Source organism: Xenopus laevis, chromosome 1L (assembly GCF_017654675.1).
Source record: "Xenopus laevis strain J_2021 chromosome 1L, Xenopus_laevis_v10.1, whole genome shotgun sequence".
NCBI lineage: Eukaryota > Metazoa > Chordata > Amphibia > Anura > Pipidae > Xenopus > Xenopus laevis.
Window position 1 is genome coordinate 129,477,346 of NC_054371.1, and position 19,970 is coordinate 129,497,315.

Here is a 19,970-nt window from a genome sequence, read left to right on the forward strand (position 1 = left end):
TGGGTTTATTTAATGTTTAAATTATTTCTAGTATGAAGTAGGAAGATCCATTATCTGGAAAACCCCAGGTCCCAAGCATTCTGGATAAAAGGTCCCATACCTGTATATAGAAACCGCTTGCTTATAAATGTTAGGTTATTTACCTTATTGTTACATAGCACTATCTTATAGTCTGAATATATCTATTCATCATAAGTGCATACATTTATTATTATTAGATTATACTTTTTTATATAGAGATGTAGGGGGTTATTTATTAAAGGCAGAGTTTTTAAGGGTATTTTTCGGGTTAAAAAAAACACAAATTTTTTTTAAACTTGAATTTTTTCGAGATTTACTATACATGTACCCTGGAAATAGCTTGAATCCAAATAGACACCAGCTAAAACCTGTCGAGGTCATGTAGAAGTCAATGGCAGAGATCCCTTGAACCATTTGAAGATGTTTCTCATCTGCATGATGTTCAGGTTTTTCTGCTCGAAAACTTGATTAATTCGAGTTTCACGTTTTTCACTCCAAATTCACTGATTCTATTTTTTTTTCCATGTGAGTTTTTCCTTAAATCAGAAAACTTTTGAGCTGAGAGTTCATTCGAGGCATAAAAAACCTCACAAAGCTCTAAAACTCAACCTTTGATAAATAACCCCCCTAATATTCCATAGCACAACAGATGCACAAATATATTCATAGTCTGTCCCACTACCTGCCGATAATTATAAAATCACAATCATCATTGACTGCTGTATTTGAAGCATTAGGATCAATAATTACTAAAGAGACTCATGGGGGGGAATTCACAAAAGTGTCGGTAAAATAAGTAACCCCAGAAGTGGAGGACGACAAATTTGTAAAATGTCGTACGAACGGCAAATTCACAAAGGCAGATGATACCGTCTCTGAATGTCTCGTAAGTCTGACAATTTTCTAAAATGTCGTATATCTTTTCATCGTACAAACGACATTTACCAAGACTTTTCAAAAGACAATTTGACCGACATTTTCATTTTGGAGAGCCTAAAGTGTCTGAAAAATTGTCGGTAAAAAAAATGAGTTCACAAGTAATTCATAAAAATGTCGGGAAAAGTGGCGCAGAAAAAACCACGCCCACTTTTAACGACACTAATTCAAAAGTGTCGTACATGTCGGAAAATTGGCGGAGAAATGCTCTGTGAATTTGTCGGCTGTTGCTACGACACTTTCTACGACATTTTAAAGACATTTTTTCGTTCCCGACACTTTTGTGAATTCCCCCCATGTGATTGTCTGGCAAAGTTCACATTTATTTATATAGTGATATTGTATCATACTTGCCATTGCAAGTGTAATGTGCTGAGATGTTGCTAGTATAAATACCTTATAAAAATGTGCAAGTGCCGTTTCCCCATGCTATTGTAGTGGGGAAAATATGCTGACGAATTTAGGCCATTAATTAATAATGTATGTGGAATATTAGGATGGAGAATATGATTTAGGTAATGAGATGCAAAAGTGGCTGTTGTGTCTTTATAATAGTAGTCGGTCAGCCTGAATCTAGGGAAAATTCATGGTAATAAATTGGCAAAGATGCACCAATTACATGATCCAAGTTAAAACAACAAATTTTAGTACTTGCATTTTAGTAAACTGGCAATGTTTGCACTTTGTATTTTTAAAGATAATGCACCAGATTTAAATTCTCTGTAGAGAGATGCCTCTACAGAGAAATGCTACTTTGAAACCAGCAAAACATCTCCTATGATTATGTACTGTTCTATAGACAAAGTTTAACATTTGATTACAGGAACATTCCGGGAAGATAAGATTTACTTATACATAGGATGCATTTTCTCTTTTAGTAACACAGAGGCTATTAAACAATGAAAGCATTGTTTTAGTCTGAAATAACACCAGGAAAGCTAGCCTTTTATATTCCAAACCTTGTGTGTGAATCTGACCAATTGTTTATAAAGAAAAAAAAAATCACTTTTTGCTGTCATGCCATCAACTCGAAATCTTTTACTCTCTGGGAACTTTAACCAGGAACGTGTCATGATGTCATGCCTTTGCTCGTTTCCCATTAGAAGTCTTCTCCCCAGGGGCGCCAGCGGGCTGTACCTGGCATTAACTGTAAGATATAAGTAAAGTGATCTTACAGGCTATTCATGGTTTTGAAATGGGATATCAAAAGGTATATTTAATGGTGGGCCAAATGATTCCTGTCTCTTATCTACTGTCTTGTCTTTCTGGCACCCTTCCTGCAGGAAATGTATAGAAAGGAAGAGAGTCACCAATGTTCCCTTTCAGTGATTGCACTGTTGTAATGCCAAACATTTTTTTTCTGATGCTTCACACAAAAGAACTGCACATGGTTTTTAATTTTTTATTATGCTGTAAACAAAATAGCATTTTCAGATTCTGGCATATTATGAAGCACAAATCATCTGGAATCTGGCATCTCGTTTGTCTAGAATCCTTTTCCCCTGGGCCATTTAATCATTTTGCAAAACTCAGTGATCATTTTGTAATGAGCAAATCAGCATGCCCTGTATATTTACCTTATACTGACACAAAATTAATTATGTATGCTGTAGGGTGGCTTTAACAAAAACTAAAATTTCAATCGCTGGGGGGGTGACAATAGAGGTAACAGATCCTGCGCTTCCTCTATTGCTGAAAAATACCCTCCAGCCACTCTCCTACCTATGGACAGAGAAGGGGGACACAGGTGGACAAGAGACTCTGGCACTGGGTGGTGAGTGGGAGGGAGACAAGTACGGAATGACATGTACAGGGCACCAACAAAGATTTTTTTTGTGGGGGGTGGCGCCAAACACTAGTTACACTGCTGGAACAGTGGTTGTTCAACTTTTCAAGTTGGCCAAGTCCGCCTTAGCGCATAAAAGGTTACAAAAGTATTGTGTTGACAGTCAGGGGCGTAACTATAGAGGAAGCAGACCCTGCGGCTGCAGGGGGGCCCAGGAGGTATAGGGGCCCCATGAGGCCCTAATTCATATACAATTTCAATAAATATTGGAGAAACAAGTCAACCTCTAAACATTTTGGGGGCCTGAAAAATAATTTGCTGTGGGGCCCAGTGATATCTAGTTACGCCACTGTTGACAGTCATTCAGTGACAGTTCCAAGGATATACAGCACAGCAAAAAAAATGTCCCCCTAAATCTCGCCCTAATTTACCTTTAAACTGGACTTTCACCAGCACATAACCATCCTACCCAAATCTTACCATAACTGGCATTCAGATTGAACCCTCTCCTTGCAATTCCCAAACCACACAGTTTGGAAACCAATATTGTAGAGCAGCACTGTCTAACTTCATTGGTACAGAGGGCCAGAATGTTTCTAGCCTACGTGATGGAGGGCTGATAATGAAAGGCAGTGTATATATATATATATATATATATATATATATATATATATATATATATATATATATATATATATATATATATATATATATATATATATATATACACACACATACAAATGTCTACATAAAGTTTGCTAGAGAACAAAGAAGGATCGGCACACAGGCATTCAATTTTGCAGTGTTACCTACTCGTTTAATGTGCGGACTGCAGTCCGCACATTAATAGAGCAGGTAACACTGCAACTGGAGGTACTTTATTTATTATAATACACAAGTTTCAGTGAGTCATGTGACAGAAATTACATCAGAACTCAGTGTTTATAAGGATATAATTTACAAGATATTCATGGCTTTTGTGTATTATATATATTAATATAGCCTTTTAAAAATCCTGTATGTATCGATGCATGTGTACAGCTCATTACATTCCATTACACACAGTAGACTGAACGGACAGAATGGTTTGGGTGCCAGTATCTCTGTACAGTTCACATTATTTACTGCTAGTGCACAATTCTGCACAGAGGAAATTCCATAGAGCTTCTATACCCACTGAGACAAGTCATAAATCGCACACTGACGGCCTGCCGGTTCCGTTGGATATGTGAAGACGAGTGTAGGTTTAAAACCAATTTTATTCGAAACATAAAGTTAAAATCATAACATGAACACTTGGATGTTGGCAGGCAGGGGGGAGCATGGCTTGACGCGTTTCGTGACTGCTAGTCACTTCCTCAAGAAGCCTGTGCGCCCTCTGCCGTATAGTCCTATAAGTAGCCTAAATAATTAATTATTTAAAATAACTGAGATAAAGGCTACATTAAACACAATCACTACTTTAACGTATAATGATGAAGTAAACTAAAACACTCATTATTAAATATTAAATATATACACAGATGAAACATGATAAACAATATATCCACTGTGTTCGGACGGCAGTAAGCAGTTGGGAGAATGTGATATGAGAGACATAGAATGAACATAAGATATGAATAAACATAAAATGTTCACCACAGTATATATAACCAGAACATTTGAATTGTAAATATATAATATGATATAAAAAATATAAAAATAGCATAATCATGCACTAATGGTATTTAAAGCTATTTACAATCGTACGATATGTGGTAACATCTCTAAGTTGTCGTAGAGATTCCGACAAATAATCCTCAGCATTCAACACAACAAAAGAACCCCCTTCCTCGTTCCTAATGGATTTATTTGCAGAAAGATCCTGTATCGCCTTGCGTTCCTGACTATTCCAATTACGGAGACAAAATGAATATTGCAGTAATTTCCTTACCTTGCTTGGCACAGTATCAGAATAATACCATATGTGCTATATGCTTGGATCCAGCTATTAGTTCTCGGGAATGATATCAATGATTACTAGACTGCGCCTTATAAGAATTCACATTTGTGTATGGCAAACATACAGACAGATTGTTCTACTAAATTTAGCTGTAATAGCCTCAGGGTTTATTTATTCATTCACACAGAGTGATTCCTTTACATCACTATCACTGTGCTGCAGTCCGAAAGCCAATAGAGAATGTGGATCAGATTCCAAAAGGTGAGATGTGTTCTTACAGGAGACCTAACGTTGAACAGAGAATCAGTTTAGACATGTTACACCTTAGGCAGTGGCATAACTAGTCACCGGTAGACCAGGGTGCACCCAAGCCCCCTGCCATTCCCCCAGCATGGCCATCAAAAATCTCCTCCTGCACTGCTACCTGCTATAAGACTTACTGAAGTGTGCACCCCCTAGTAGTTACACCACCTTAGGTTTTGGGCTACTATAGCAACCCAAGGCCATCATAACACTTTTGTAGTAAAGATCTGTGCCTCTGAAATGCCCCTAGTAGCTTCCCTTGTTCTTGTATGTTGATTCCAAATATATGTTTTGAGCTGCTGAGATACTTCAGTTTAGGGTTAGGTATTTTAAACAGCCCAAATGGTTAAACACCTGCCAAAGCCAGTATGTGCTTGTAAATTACCTGACTTAGGGCAGGCAGTAAGCACAGGGCTGCTCTGCACTCCCTGATGCTGTGGTATGCATCTTGTGCCAGATGGTGCCGCAGCCAGACTAGGGGAATAAAAAATTGCTTGTTCTTGGACTACTTTCATAATACAGGTATGGGATCCATCATCCAGAAACCCATTATCCAGAAAGCTCCAAATTACAGGAAGGCCATCTCATACACTCCATTTTAACCAAATAATACACATTTTTAAAAAATATTTCTTTTATCAATATCATTTTAAAATAATACAATGTACATCATCCAAACTAAGATATAATTAATCCTTATTGGAGGCAAAACAATCCTATTCTGGTTTATTTAATGTTTGAATTATTTTTTTGTAGACTCAGGGGTGGATTTATCAAAGGTCTAGCTTTAGATGTGTGTGAGGTTTTTTTATACCATGAATGAACTCACAACTCGAATATTTTCCAATTATAGAAAAACTTGAATGGAAAATACTCAAATCGGTGAATTTGAGGTGAACAACCCAAAAACTCGAAGTAATCGAATTTTCCAATGGCGAAAAACTCGAATTGCTCAAATTAATCAAATTCCCACTGAAAAAACTCGAACATCATGGAGGCTATTAGCATGTTTAGATGGTTCAAGGGACCTCTGCCATTGACTTCTACATGACATCGACAGGTTTTAGCTGGAGTATTTTTCGGATTTGAGCTACTTCCATTTTCAGGGTATATTAAATCTCGAAAAATTTGAGTTTTTTTTATAAAAACCTGAAAAATGTTAATTTTTTCAACTCTGAAAATTCCGAGATTTTGACTGAAATCTACCCTTGAAAAACTAAAATTTGACCTTTAATAAATCTGCCCCTTAAAGTCAAGAGATCTAAATTACAGAAACAGCTCTTATCTGGAAAGCCCCAAGTCCTGAGTATTCTGGATAACAGGTCCCATACCTGTAGGTTGGTTCAGTCAAACAGTTGCACTGGTCAAGGTATCAGGTAAGTTATTATAATGACTGTGCCGTGCCAATCATTTGGCACTCCCTCCACCAGTAATTTCACTTCTCCTTTAATAATAATCTGTGCAATACACATTTATGTACTCTATGCGATTTGATTGGTTGACCAATACTCTATTAACAATATTTGTGACACCAGAAATGTTAATTAACACAGTTTAATACAATTATATAGAAAAGGTTTCAGAATGATTTATTTGGCTGTTTTACACCTCTTCTGTTTTTAAAGGAATGCTGGAGTGAAAACATTAACTTAATTATGCACTTACAATAACTGTGGCCAGTATTGTCAGCCGCGGCATGTACAACTGTTTGTTTTACGTTATGAGTTTTATTTAAATGAAAAGATTTATTTATGTTAAAAGCACTCTAGGCCACATAAAACAATTTTTAGGAGTCCTGTGTTATATCATATCCTTAACCTGGCTTATTTGCTTTAGTTTGCAGTAGACTTTGTTATGTGAATAAAACACTGATTAAGCGCAACCTCTGTTGAAGTCTGTTGGGTCAGTCCTAAGGGGGGGGGAAGTGCATAATGATGATCCTATGTGATAAACACAAGGGAATATACAATACTATAAACATTAGGAACAAAGGCTGACAGTTAGTATGTTGTACATACAGTATGCCACCCAAACTCTGTAAGGCAGGGTTGACTGTCTGTGTGTCCATGGTATTTATCTTAATTTTGATGTCAGGGATTCTTAAATTGTGGGTATGATCGCGAATATGGGTCCCCTGTATTTTATATTCCTTTTCTTCAAATTACTTTTTATTATGCTGAAGATGGCATACATGATGCATTCTAAACCAATTCTATGGTTACAAAACCTAATCTGGATCGGGGGAGGGGGGCTGGGCCGGTGTTTTCCTGGCGTCCCGCCGGCCCAGTCCGATGCTGGAGTGAAACATTACCGTAATGTTGCTCATAACAACCAATCAGATCTTTGCTTTTGTTTTCTAACTGTTGAAATATAATTGCTGATTGGTTGCTATGAGCAACATCACCGGTAATGTTTCACTCCACTTTTTACACAGCAGGATAAATAGGCCCCTAGATGTATATATTACAAAAAGTGTCCCCTTCATTTCCATCTCTCATTAAAAATTACTTTCCTTTTTTCACTGTAATATAAGAACAAAACCTTGTAATTGATTCGAGCTACGAGATATATATTAGTAGCAAAACAATTCTATTGGTTTTATTTAAAGGGGACCCATCACCCCAAAAAAATAATTAAAAATCCTATTTTATCACATTAGTCAAGTAAAATGAACTTTAATTCCACAATATAAATTATTTGAATCTTGTTTCCTTCAGTCTGGGAATCTTGTTTGTGCACCAAAATGGGGGACCAGATGTCCATCCCCATGCCCTGGTTACACAATTAAACAATTAAGAGAACAGGGGGAATGTGGGGAGAGCAGTGACATCTAGGAAGTGTGATATGGAAAGTATAAGTAATTGTCTGCCCCGCCTATATGCGAAGGCCCACTTTAATGTTTAAATAATCTTTAGCAGAGAGGTGGTATCAAGGGTTAGGTAGGGGGTGCTGTGGAGGCAGATGAGGGAAGGGTGAGTCCTTGAGGCAGGAGCTGTATGTGCCTAAGGGATTACGGCAAGGGAAGAGCAGGACCAGGGTGACAAGGGCGTAGATCAGATCTGGAGACAGAAGCAGACTGGATTAGGACTGGACAGAGCCGGCGTAGATTGGGAGCAGGAGGACTGGATAGCAGGAGGACTGGATTAGGATCAGGCTAGGCAGACAAGATACAGATAGGAGAAGGAAAAATAGGGCAAGATACAAGATAAGGTCAAGGCAAGGCAAGATCAGGATTGGAGCGAGGATCAGAGCAAGATAAAAAATACCAAGGAAAGCAGGGCAATGTCAAGGCAAGGTTAAAGCAAGTCTAAAGGAAGGTTAAAGCAAGGAAAGATCAAAGCAGGACTGGAACCAGAGTAGGAACAGGCAAGGTTTAAAGCAGGACTGAAGCAGAACCAGAAGGGGAAGGCAAGGCAGATCAAGGCAAGGTAAACAAGACAAGGTTCAGAGCAAGGCAAGACAAGGCAGGGAAGGGTTCAGACAAGACAAGGCAGATCGGGAAGGAGGCTAGAAACAGAACCCTTAGCTAGGGGAGATGCCACAGTGCTAGTATGGGAAACAATGCTCAGGCAAGGAGTGTGAAGAGTGCTGGCCTTAAATAAGGCAGAGTTAGTCATGATAGTCTGCTGCTGGGCTAGGACTGCAAAGGCCAGGTAATAGACAGTGGGCAACCCAGCAGGCTGCTCATCTGGCCCAGTGGTTAAGGCATCGAGCCAGAAACCCAAAGGTCCCTGGCTCGAATCCCAGCAGAGCCTGACAGTTGGTGATCAAATTTAGGAAAAGACCTCTTATCTGGAAAACTTACGGTCCTGGGCATTCTGTATAATAGGTCTTATAGCTGTACTTTACTTCTACCCATCAGTTGCATAAGCAGCAAGCTTCAGGACAGTATCTAATACATTCTTGCAGTCCCTTATTTAAGCTTGCGTGGGATAATCTCCTTGTTGAATACCTGCCCAGCATAAGTTGCTTCTGCCTGCAGAAATATATTTGTGTGCTCATGTCTCTTCATAGCGTTCCTATTTGCCCATCTTTTATCCCAATCCTTGAACTGAGGTTCTGCCTACTTCCCTAAGCCTAATGAGGTTTATCACTGAATTTGGTACCCAATAGTGAAGGGTGGTTTTCTGTGTACTACAGCTACAGCATTCCTTTTTCTTTCTATGCAAGCAGAGCCAAGCCTCACCCTACCATGCCATTCTGAGAGCTTGATGCAACCCACAAAACATTTATTAGACACACCACTGTGACATGTTTAAAAACCATTCTTAGACATCACAAAATACAGAAATAGGTAAAATTAAATGTATTAAAATTTCCAAACAATAGGGTTCAGATATGCTTTTATGACAATCATTATTAATGTGTGCTAAAGTTTTTATATCAAGTCAGTAGTTCTCTACAGAAGAAAAATTATACAGGTATGGGATCCATTATCTGGAAACCTGTTATTCAGAAAGCTCCAGATTCAAGAAAGGACGTCTACCATAGACTCCATTTTATCCAAATAATCCAAATTTTAAAAAATGATTTCCTTTTACTCTGTAATAATAAAACAGTACCTTGTACTTGATCCAATTTAAGATATAATTAATCCTTATTGGAAGGAAAAAACGGCTTATTGGGTTTATTTAATATTTACATGATTATCTAGTAGACTTAAGGTATGAAGATCCAAATTACGGGAAGATTCTTTATCCGGGGAAAAAAATCAGGTCCAGAGCATTCTGGATAACAGGTCACATAACTGTAAAATCTATAGCACTCAATTGTCGTATTTTGAAATATAAGGGCTATATCTTTACTTTGTAAAGATTGTAAATGTACTTTGTACTGAGCAGTAGATCATAGAAGGCAGGAAAATAAAACGTATATGTAAGAATGGACAAAGTAACGAGGCAAAACCCCCTTGTCCCTTTGCAATATAATTGTCAGACTAAAAAATAAAATGCTAAAGGCAGTTCCCTTTATTCCTACTATTTATGCTATAATATAGTAATATAGAAAGTTAGGTTGAAAAAAGACACATGTCCATCAAGTTCAACCTTTTAAGTCTATATATAACCTGCCTAACTGCTAGTAAATCACTAGTGAGAAACACTGAACTAAAGTCCCTTTAAAAAAACATCCCATGTAGCAATTGTAAAGGAAGTGACATGGTGGTCTGCATAATGTCATACATTATGATTAAATTCAGCCCCATTCAGTATGATTCATGTATATAAAAATCCCTAATTACATGCCTGATAAATCAAAAAAATATTAATAAAAGCAGTGTTATTTCCTGCATATATTATTAGATAATCTAATAAGGTACTTTAGAGAAAACGCAAACCAGCTAATGAAAGGCAGAAAATAAAAATGTCAGAATGGCACAGAGCTGAGGAAGTATGGAGTCAGGATTTTGAAGACATACTATGAGTAAATAAACAAAGTAAGGGATATACTGCTGCTCTAACAGTCCAAACCATAACATACGACACTGAAAAAGGACTTTTCAGAAATTGCCATGTCATTGTCACAAAACAGGATGTTAAGTCCCACCCTTATCTAAATGTATAAAAGAAATATTGTCTGAGCTTTTAACATTTTTGGCAAGGAACAATACTCACAACTGTAATATATGAAAAGAACTTATTAGGGTTTCAGATTTATGTGCATTGATCTCATCCAACATTGTCTATCTATTCTATCACAAAAATCACCCCCACTGGTACAGGTATGGGATCCGTTATTCGGAAACCTGTTTTGAATTTTGATATAAAGGAATATTCTCTAATAAAAGAGTACATTGTACTTGATTCAAACAAATATATAATTCATCCTTACTGGAAGCAAAACCAGCCTATTGGGTTTATTTAATGTTTACATAATTCTCTAGTTGACTTAAAGGGGTGGTTCACCTTTAAGGTAACTTTTAGTATGTTATAGAATGGCCAATTCTAAGCAACCTTTCAATTGGATTTCATTATTTATTTTGTATAGTTATTTGCCATTTTGTTCTGACCCCATCTAAAAAGCAAATGATCTGTAAGGCTACACATTTATTGTCATTGCTAATTTGTATTACTCATCTTTCTATTTGGGTCTCTCTTTTTCATATTCCTGTCCCTTATTCAAATCAATGCATGGTTGCTAGGGTAGTTTGGACCCTAGCTACCAGATTGCTTAAAATGCTAAATCAAGAACTGCTCAATAAACTGCTAAATTACTCAAAAAACTTAAATAATAAAAGATTAAAACCAATTGTCTCATAATATCAGTCTCTACATCATACTAAAAGTTAACTTAAAGGTGAACAACCCCTTTAAGGTATGATCCGTTATCCGAAAACCCCCAGGTTCTGAGCATTCTGGATAACAGGTCCCATACATGTACTTATTCCTTCAGTAAGGCAGCCCTCTTTTTTAATGCAGCATGATTTAATTTTGTCCTGTACTCAATGTAGAAATAAAAAATTGCTTCTATAATTCTACACTGTCCCCATCCCTTTGGGCTTGCATTTCCTCATGTAGTGTCAGTACAGGTATAGGATCCCTTATCCGGAAACCCGATATCCAGAAAGCTCCGAATTATGGAATGGCTGTCTCCCATAGACTCCATTTTATCTAAATTTTTAAAAATGATTTCCTTTTTCTCTGTAATAATAAAGCAGTAGCTTGTACTTGATCCCAACTAAGATATAATTAATCCTTATTGGAAGCATAACCAGCCTATTGGGTTTATTTAACGTTTAAATGAATTTCTAGTAGACTTAAGGCATGGAGACCCAAATTATGGAAATATCCATTATCTGGAAAACCCCAGGTCCCGAGCATTCTGGATAACAGGTCCCATACCTGTACTTATAAATGGCAAGTCCACCACATAGATGTGTTTCCATAGAGGCTTCATATACTGTTAATATCCTTGTTGTAAGGTAAAATCTATGGGGAGCCCAGACATCCTACCTTCTGAGACTAAGGGGTCCGTTTATTAAAGCGCAGTAAATTTGACAATATGTTTCCGCATGTTATCGCTGCGAATATGTTTCCGCCAAATTATTCGCAGCGACTACGTTTACTAAACTGCGATGCACTCAGAAGTCATTACGATCACTGGCGGAAACTATGTTAACGAACCAGCTTATATTAGCGAGTTGTGAATTTTAAGGCGACAAATTATGTTTGCGTATATATATGCTATAAAATAGTCTTGTTTTATGGCGTTTATTATGGCATGATTCATGGCCAGATATGTATCTTCAAAACTGCTAAACTTTCTAAATATTATCAACAACACAGTAAACAGATTTCAGCCAATCAAACATGTATGCATCATATAAATCCCCCCTGCCAATAGAATCATATACCGTAAACAAGTTTTACCAATCAATCTGTGTGCATCATATAAATGTAGTTTAATCTAGTCTGACAAAGCCTTTGGTCCCTCCTAGCCATAATTGGTCTTTCAGCTGAAAAAAGCTGCTGTAGCAGCAGACAAAAGAATAATCCAAAAAATCTTTGATTATCCTGTCACTTCTCAAGAATGGCCACAAGAACAAAAATGATGGGTAAAACAAGGTGTTATGGGATATTTCCTGTCCCCTTTTGAATTTTCTGGCAAAAAAATTATTTACCACCACTGTATAGATGGCAGTAAAATTTTGCGAAAATTATGGCGTAAATTTTGTCTTTCACACATTTAGTTGTTTAGTAAACCGGGCATTAATGTGTACGTATCGTTATTTGCAGCGAATGCGATAACTGGCAAACTCATATTCGTGCGCAAGAAAATTTGCAAATTCATATTTACACAGGTTAGTAAACTGGCAAAAACATATTTGTCTATATTTTTACCGCACTTAGGTAGACGGACCCCTAAGGAGCCTATTTATCATGGCGTGTAAAAAGTGGCAGAAAACATCACTAGTGATACTGACCATAGCAACCAATCAGCAATTCGATTTCAACGGTCACCCCCAATTTAGAAAACAAAAACAAAGATCTGATACCCATGGTTTAGCTGAATTAAATTGTTTCAACTCATATCTATTCTGATAGCAGATCAATCACTTAGGTTATTGGGGAACAACTGTATTAAAATTCAAGATCAAATTTTTTCACAAAATATTGACAAAAAAAGGCACCTATAAATTATCTGTTTCTTTAAAATTTAATTTTGAGACATGAAACTAAGAAAGACCAAAGCTGTGTCTTCACATCCATCAGCAGGACGAACATAGCATATAATATTCTCTGGATATTATTTGCCAATATCACATTGCGGTGAGGAAGAGCTCATTACTTATTGGGTGCTTATTGGCTTGGCAGTTTTCTTATGATTTCCTGAGCAGCTTTTTACAGAACCCGTAGCCTATTAAACCAGTGGGGTTTGGCATATTAGACTGAGATGAAAATGTACTTATGTTGGACACTTGCCAAAGTCATTACAAAGGTAGTAATTCTTAAGGCTGTAATTTTGTGGAATTTTGATGAGAACAGTTTATGGAGTTCAGATTATCAAAAGGCCGCAGGCCATTGCTTCATACAGGAAAAATAAGAGCCACAGTCTCTAGACTGAAAATGTGTAATAAAGAAAAGGCTGCCAAGAGATTTGATTGAAGCCTCCCAGCTTTGGCTATTACAAGTTTTTTGAATGGCTTTTGTCAACAGTAAACAGCAAAAGTGCAGCCTATTGTGGTTACAACTATCTGTGGTATTTATAATGAATAAACCAGAAGCCAGTGTCTGCCTTTAGAAGCTTAAGTTCTTTAGCGAGTCTTTAAAAATGCTTTGTCTTTAAAAACACATTCAGCCAACATAATTCTTTGCCATTCCAAACATAGGAACACAGCACATTTTGGCAAGTAAATGTCGATTATTATTCTGTATAGAGATGTATGCAATGAATATAGAGATATAGGGGCAGATTTACTGACGGGCAAATTGTCGCCAGTGACAGCATTGGCACACATCGCCAGGTGCAAATTTGCTACCATTATTCTAATTCACTAATGTGCAAAGTTACGCCCTGGGCGACGAACGCTGGCGACTTTTCGCTATCATTACTTCGGCAGTGCGAGCATTTAATAGCGAAGATGCACTAGCGTTTGTTTGTGCCTAGCGAAAATTCGCAAGTGATCTTGCACTTAGGTCAATTTGCATATGGCGGGTAATTTAAAGTTGTATGGAGATCTTTATTATAAATGTTGGCGCAAATGCTTGAAGTTACATCTTTTTCTTACAAATGTCCAGGAAACCTTAATAAAGACAAAATAATTTATATAATGCCCTACACATGAATGAACTGTAAAATGAATGTTCCATATGTTAGGAAATGTCTGGAGAAAACTGGGTACCCAAAAAAAGTTCAAGTCAGGACTTTTGCAGGCAATTCCGCTTCAGAAAAGGAAAAGTCGCCAGCGTTTTTGGAACTTTGATGCATTTTCGGCACACAGGATATGATGTAAGTGGCAGAAGATTGAGGAAGATGAAGCTTCTTTTTAGCACTTTGCCTGGTCTTAGGTGTTGAAGTCAACTCTGGCGAAAGAGGTAACTTTCAGTAAAATCTGCACTTTAATGAATTTGCAGAGTAGCGCCCGTTAGTCGGAGCGAAAATACGGCAGGCTATAGGGTCTGGTTTGATAGCGAATTGGCGCTTGTGCCTGTTAGTGAATTAGCGATGTCCCTGTGGATGGCAATGCTAGTGAATAGTCGCTAGAGTTAGCCACTTCGCTCATTTAGTAAATCTGCCCCGTAGTACACATCAGCCACATTAAATAGAAAAGATGGGGCAGCTATCCAATATCAATATATATCTGATGCTTCAGCTATAAGGGCAAGGCAGTTCGGGGAGATTAGTTGCCCTGAAGAAGAGGAGATCTGCCGCCGGGCGACTAATCTCCCGAATGTAGCGTGTCTTGGCTTGGCTCTAAGGGGGTTATTTATCAAACGTCGAATGTTAGAGTTTTTTCATACCTCAAATGAACACACACAACTCGAATGGTATATTATTTAAGAAAAAACTTGATTCTGCGAGTTTGAGTTGTGAAACCAGAAAACTCGAATTATTAGAGTTTTCGGGAAAAACCCTGTGAAAAAAACTCAACATCATGCAAGATATTAATATCTTTAAATGGTTTCAAGGGACCTCTGTCATGACCGTGACAGGTTTTAGATGGTGTATTTTCAGATTCGAGCCGAGGTTGGGGTATAATAAATCTCGAAAAATTCACGGTTTTTTTAACCTGAAAATGTAAGTTTTGACTAAAAAAATAACCTAGAAAACTCGAATTTTATAGACTCAAAATATCACCCTATTCATCATATTAAAAGTTAATTTAAAGGTGATCAACCCCTGTAATGAAATATACATTAATAGAGGCTAACCCAACAATAGAGCTCCCTGAAGCTCCACCAAAAAGGGGTGCCCAGATATCATAACTCTTTGATTCCCTATGTTACGACTGCATTAATAAAATATATATGACATATGATGGCACTAGCATGCATATTAACTGTAAACATCTGAGTGGGAGACACCATAATACTTACGTCTTGCATTCTTCAAAGGCATTCACAGACCACACAATATACAGTGGACTCATTTATTAACTTCAGTAAAATGACTAGAAGATGAATCTGACTTATTTGAAGGGAATATAGAGCACTTGGTAATCACTTGTAAAATAAGAAGTGCATACACCTGCCACTCTCATCTATGCGCACTTTTAGGAGGTTAATTATTAAAGGTCAAGTTGTGTTTTTCCTGAAAAATATGAGTTTTCAAGGGTTATTTCACTAAAAAACATACAAATACAGTATAATGCCCAAAAGTGCATGGCAGTTTTTTCACATCGAAATTCAAAATTTAATCCAAGTCTTTTCAAGATACAAAACACTTTGATTTGTAGTATGCTTATAGGTAGATGCTTCCCTGGCCATTCTCCATGACATTTACTTCCTAATAAAATATATAATGCAATACAATAAGGACATTTTCTTACCCGAAAAGTGTTTATGGGGCAAATCGGGAAAAACTGAAAAAAACTTTCTTCATCTCTTTCCTCCATGTTTCTCCACAAGTTCCTCCAGTTTTTGTATCAGAGCCTGTCGGTGGAGACAGGAGACCTAACTGCTTATCTAAGTGACATATGCAAAACATGCAGGGTCTTGAAGTTGGGACAGATCTGTTCTCTGGGGGCTTTCTGGAGAAGGGATTGCTGTAGCCATGACCTATGTTGTTTACCACCTATGTGTCCCACAGTCCATTTGTTGCCAAGCCATAGATAGGCTGGTAGACTGCATGTTTTTCCTCGCATTAACTCGAATGACCTCGAACCTCAGTCGAATATTACCAACCCGAACATTGAATTTGACTAAACTTGAATCGTGGTTTTTTGGGTTTTTTTTCAAAAAAAAAAAAAAATGTGAATGTCAGGAAAACTGTTAACATCTTCAAATGGGTCACTGGAACTCTGTTATTGACTTCTACATCGGCAGGTTTTAGGTGGCGAATAGCTAAATTCGAGTTGTTCCCAGGGTCAAGGTATGATAAATCTCAAATTCAAATTCGGATTATTCCCAACTCGAATTTGTGAGTTTTGACCAAAAACCCAACACAAAAATTTGAATTTACAATTCGAACCTTAATAAATCTGCCCCTTAGAACACACTCCCTAACTTTCCACACTCCTCCCTCAGAAATAGAACTGTTCTAAACCCCATTCTGGGTTCTATGGGTAAAGCAACAGACAAGTTTTGGGCAGGGAATACTCACAGCAAGGAATGAAGCTCCCCTATTGAAAGGTGTTAATTTCACAAAAACACAAAAACACAAAAAATATGAAATCCAAAAATGCATGAACTAACTACTGTAACAATAGCTTAACATCCTTTAAGCCAAATTGTTTCCATTGTTATGAACATTATGTTTATATGCAATTACCAAAGGACAGGTATAATTACTGGGGTGTGAGAAAATGTAAGGCACCTTCGTTAATTTTAATTGCTTACTTGAGAGTGGGCTGGTACTCCAGGTAATTTAAAACTGCACCGGCATAGTCTGGTCTGGATTTTCACTCTACTGCACATGGTCATCCTGTCTGGAGCTGTAGCAATGATCCACGTGGAAGAAATTTGCAATTTGTTGCTCCTACAGTAACAATACAGACTGGTGCCATTTTCAGTGAACAGGAGCTGGCACTTGGTTTTAGGTAAATGATTATAATCCTTGGGGAAGGTGGGGGTGGTACCTAACATTTGACACACCCCAGTGATTATATCTTCCCATTGCATGGAAGAATGTATGTTTATACTGCCTGGGCATATTATTATTCATTATTAAAAAATGAATTATTTTTGTGCAATGGGCTAAATCAAGAGGACTTCCTTATGCAGGCAATCCAGAATATAGTGAGAACACCGTAAACCCTAGTGGTTTATTTACCCACGGAGGTCATAGACTTAATAAACGGCAGTTAAAAAATATGTTATACTATTCAGTTTCCTTATTATCCATCAACCTGAACGGCTCTATGTATTAAATGATTACAGACATGCCAAGGGGCCCTAGACACGACATCAGCCAACTTCTATACAATCTGAGTACATCATTATGTATAATTAACAGCACTGTGTAAGAGATATCCATGGCATTTATCATGTGTCAGCGTAATGTAATGAATGACAGCAAGAATAAAAAAGCTTTTTATATTACAGGTATGGGACCTGTTATCCAGAATACTCGGGATCTGGGGGTTTCCGGATAACGAATCTGTTTGTGATTTAGATCTTCATACCTTAAGTCTACTAGAAAATCATGTAAACATAAAATAAACCCAATAGGCTGGTTTTGCTTCCAATAAGGACTAATTATATATTAGTTTGGATTAAGGTACTGATTTATTGTTACAGAGAAACTATAAAACATTTGGATTAAATTGAGTCCATGGGAGGCATAATTTGGAGTTTTCTGGATAAAGGAGCCCATAACTGTATATGCAATGTACAAGGGAACTAAAGTCCAACAAAAAATGATTTACCATCCTGCCTGTGTTATGCAACAGATCTATGGCATGAACACTATAGCTCCCAAATAGCTGCTTGATAGGTAAGCAAGATGAGTGCACATGAGTAGAACGAGGTTTGGGGCTCTTATTTTTAAGATCCTAATAGATGGGAAAAAAGCCCTTTTTACAAACTAGTTGCAAACACAATATGTCCTGGCCCTGAACTTGTATAGTATCTGGCCAATGAGCCAATGGCTGAACATATGGATAACATGAGGGCTATACACTTGGCCCACTGTATTATTGTTTTATCCATTCATACGAACATCTCAAACGATGTGAACAGTGTAAGTTATGAGGAGCTGCAGCTTCATCTGGTAATGCACCATACACTGGCACTGTACCTCACACAAAACAAAGTTTTATTGGTACATGCCTGGCCAGATCTATATTTACCATACTGTCGTCGGACTTATAATAAACCAAGAATACACTCCATTTAAACACGATAGAGGAAGGAACCTCTATTAAAAAACGGATAGTCCTAATGTCTGGGGGGGAGAAAAAGCCAAATTCATAACAGCATCAGAACATTCAAGGAAAATGAATTTAATTTCCGAGTAGAAAAAAAGTTTACATTAGTGAACCATAAACAAATATATAACATACAGAAAAAAAAAATACTAACTTTGAATGCCACTTGTCCATAGTAACAATAATTAACAACTGCTGTCAACAGACAGCGGAAACTTGTAATAAATAGTCCCAAATAAAGAAATTTCTACACCATTTCTTTAGACAAGAATGGGGGACAGGGTGCTTTTCAACAAAGAAATTGTTGGCTGCCCTTACTCTTTTTTCCCTATATATATATATATGTATATATAGATAGCAAGAGAAATAACATTGCAATCGACACAAGCATATTGATTAGACAAACAATGTTGGATCCAGATCAGTTCAACGCTTAATGTTTTGTCATGACATCCTACTTATGCTTCTAGTAAGGCTACGAGTCACATAATGCTATTAGGTGCATTTGTTTGTTGCTGTTTTTTTTTTTGTTTTTTTTGAAAGACTGATCATTTGATGATTTATTGAGACAAATACCCTGAATCAAACAAGGCTGACAGTGAAACTGAGCTTGGTCCGCTTTTTTTTCTTCTTCTTCATTTCTGTGTCTACAATTCCTAAAAACAAAGCAGTGGAAACAGTAAGCAAGTGTTCACTGCTTGGCTGGAGAAACTTTCCTGCGTGTAGAGTCACTTGAATTCTGGTGACGGGTTGTGCTCGTAAAATGGAGCATATAGTGGCTTGTAGCATATGGTAGTGTCATTCCACAATGACTTTTGGAATACAGGTATGCAGTAATAAATAAAGCAGTCACGTAGTAAGGCAGTGTGTGAGTAACATGCATACGTCTTGTGGACTCAGATGCCACGAAACGTCACATGATATCGAACACATTAGTTTAAGAAATAACATTGTATGTCTTTTTTTTTTTTTTTAAATTCAAGGCTTTCCAGGTTTAATCTCAAAAACATAGTAAGGAAGGATAACTTTCCATGTGTCGTGTTATTTTTGTTTTCTTCATCTGTGATCTCAGGATACAACAAAAAAAAGGAAAAAAATAGGCAGAGGTTTTCTTTATCCATTTTTATTTGAGGACCTGGATCTTGTTTTGTTATCCTGAACAGTTCAGTATTTCTTCCTGTCCTTAAATTGTCCAAACAGGCTGATATCGCACCCTCAAGAAGCCCCCGTTGTTTCCAGGTAGCTCTGTAGTTTACGGACTGTGGTTTTGTCAAGAGAACAAAGGTCAAAGTCAAAGGTTGTATTTGTGATATGGAAGTGTCCAGTTTCTTCTATTAGATTCACTATCTGAAATGAAGCAAAAAGGCAAAAAACTTAGACTGGGGTAACACTTAATAAAATTTACTGAATGCTACATACTAACTGACATTAGCTGACTAATTTTCAACTGATAATGC

General features: G+C 37.2%; 1 protein-coding gene across 2 annotated transcripts in view; it reads right to left on the reverse strand.

Moving 5' to 3' along the window:
• Positions 1 to 18,572: 18,572 nt before the first annotated feature.
• Positions 18,573 to 19,970, reverse strand: part of mllt3.L (myeloid/lymphoid or mixed-lineage leukemia; translocated to, 3 L homeolog) — a 133,165-nt gene continuing 131,767 nt past the window's right edge. For both annotated transcript variants that reach the window (XM_018257491.2, XM_018257483.2), the window contains exon 12: positions 18,573 to 19,860. In XM_018257491.2, coding sequence (XP_018112980.1) covers positions 19,729 to 19,860 — 132 coding nt within the window. In that variant the 3' untranslated portion in view covers positions 18,573 to 19,728. The remainder of the gene's footprint in view (positions 19,861 to 19,970) is intronic.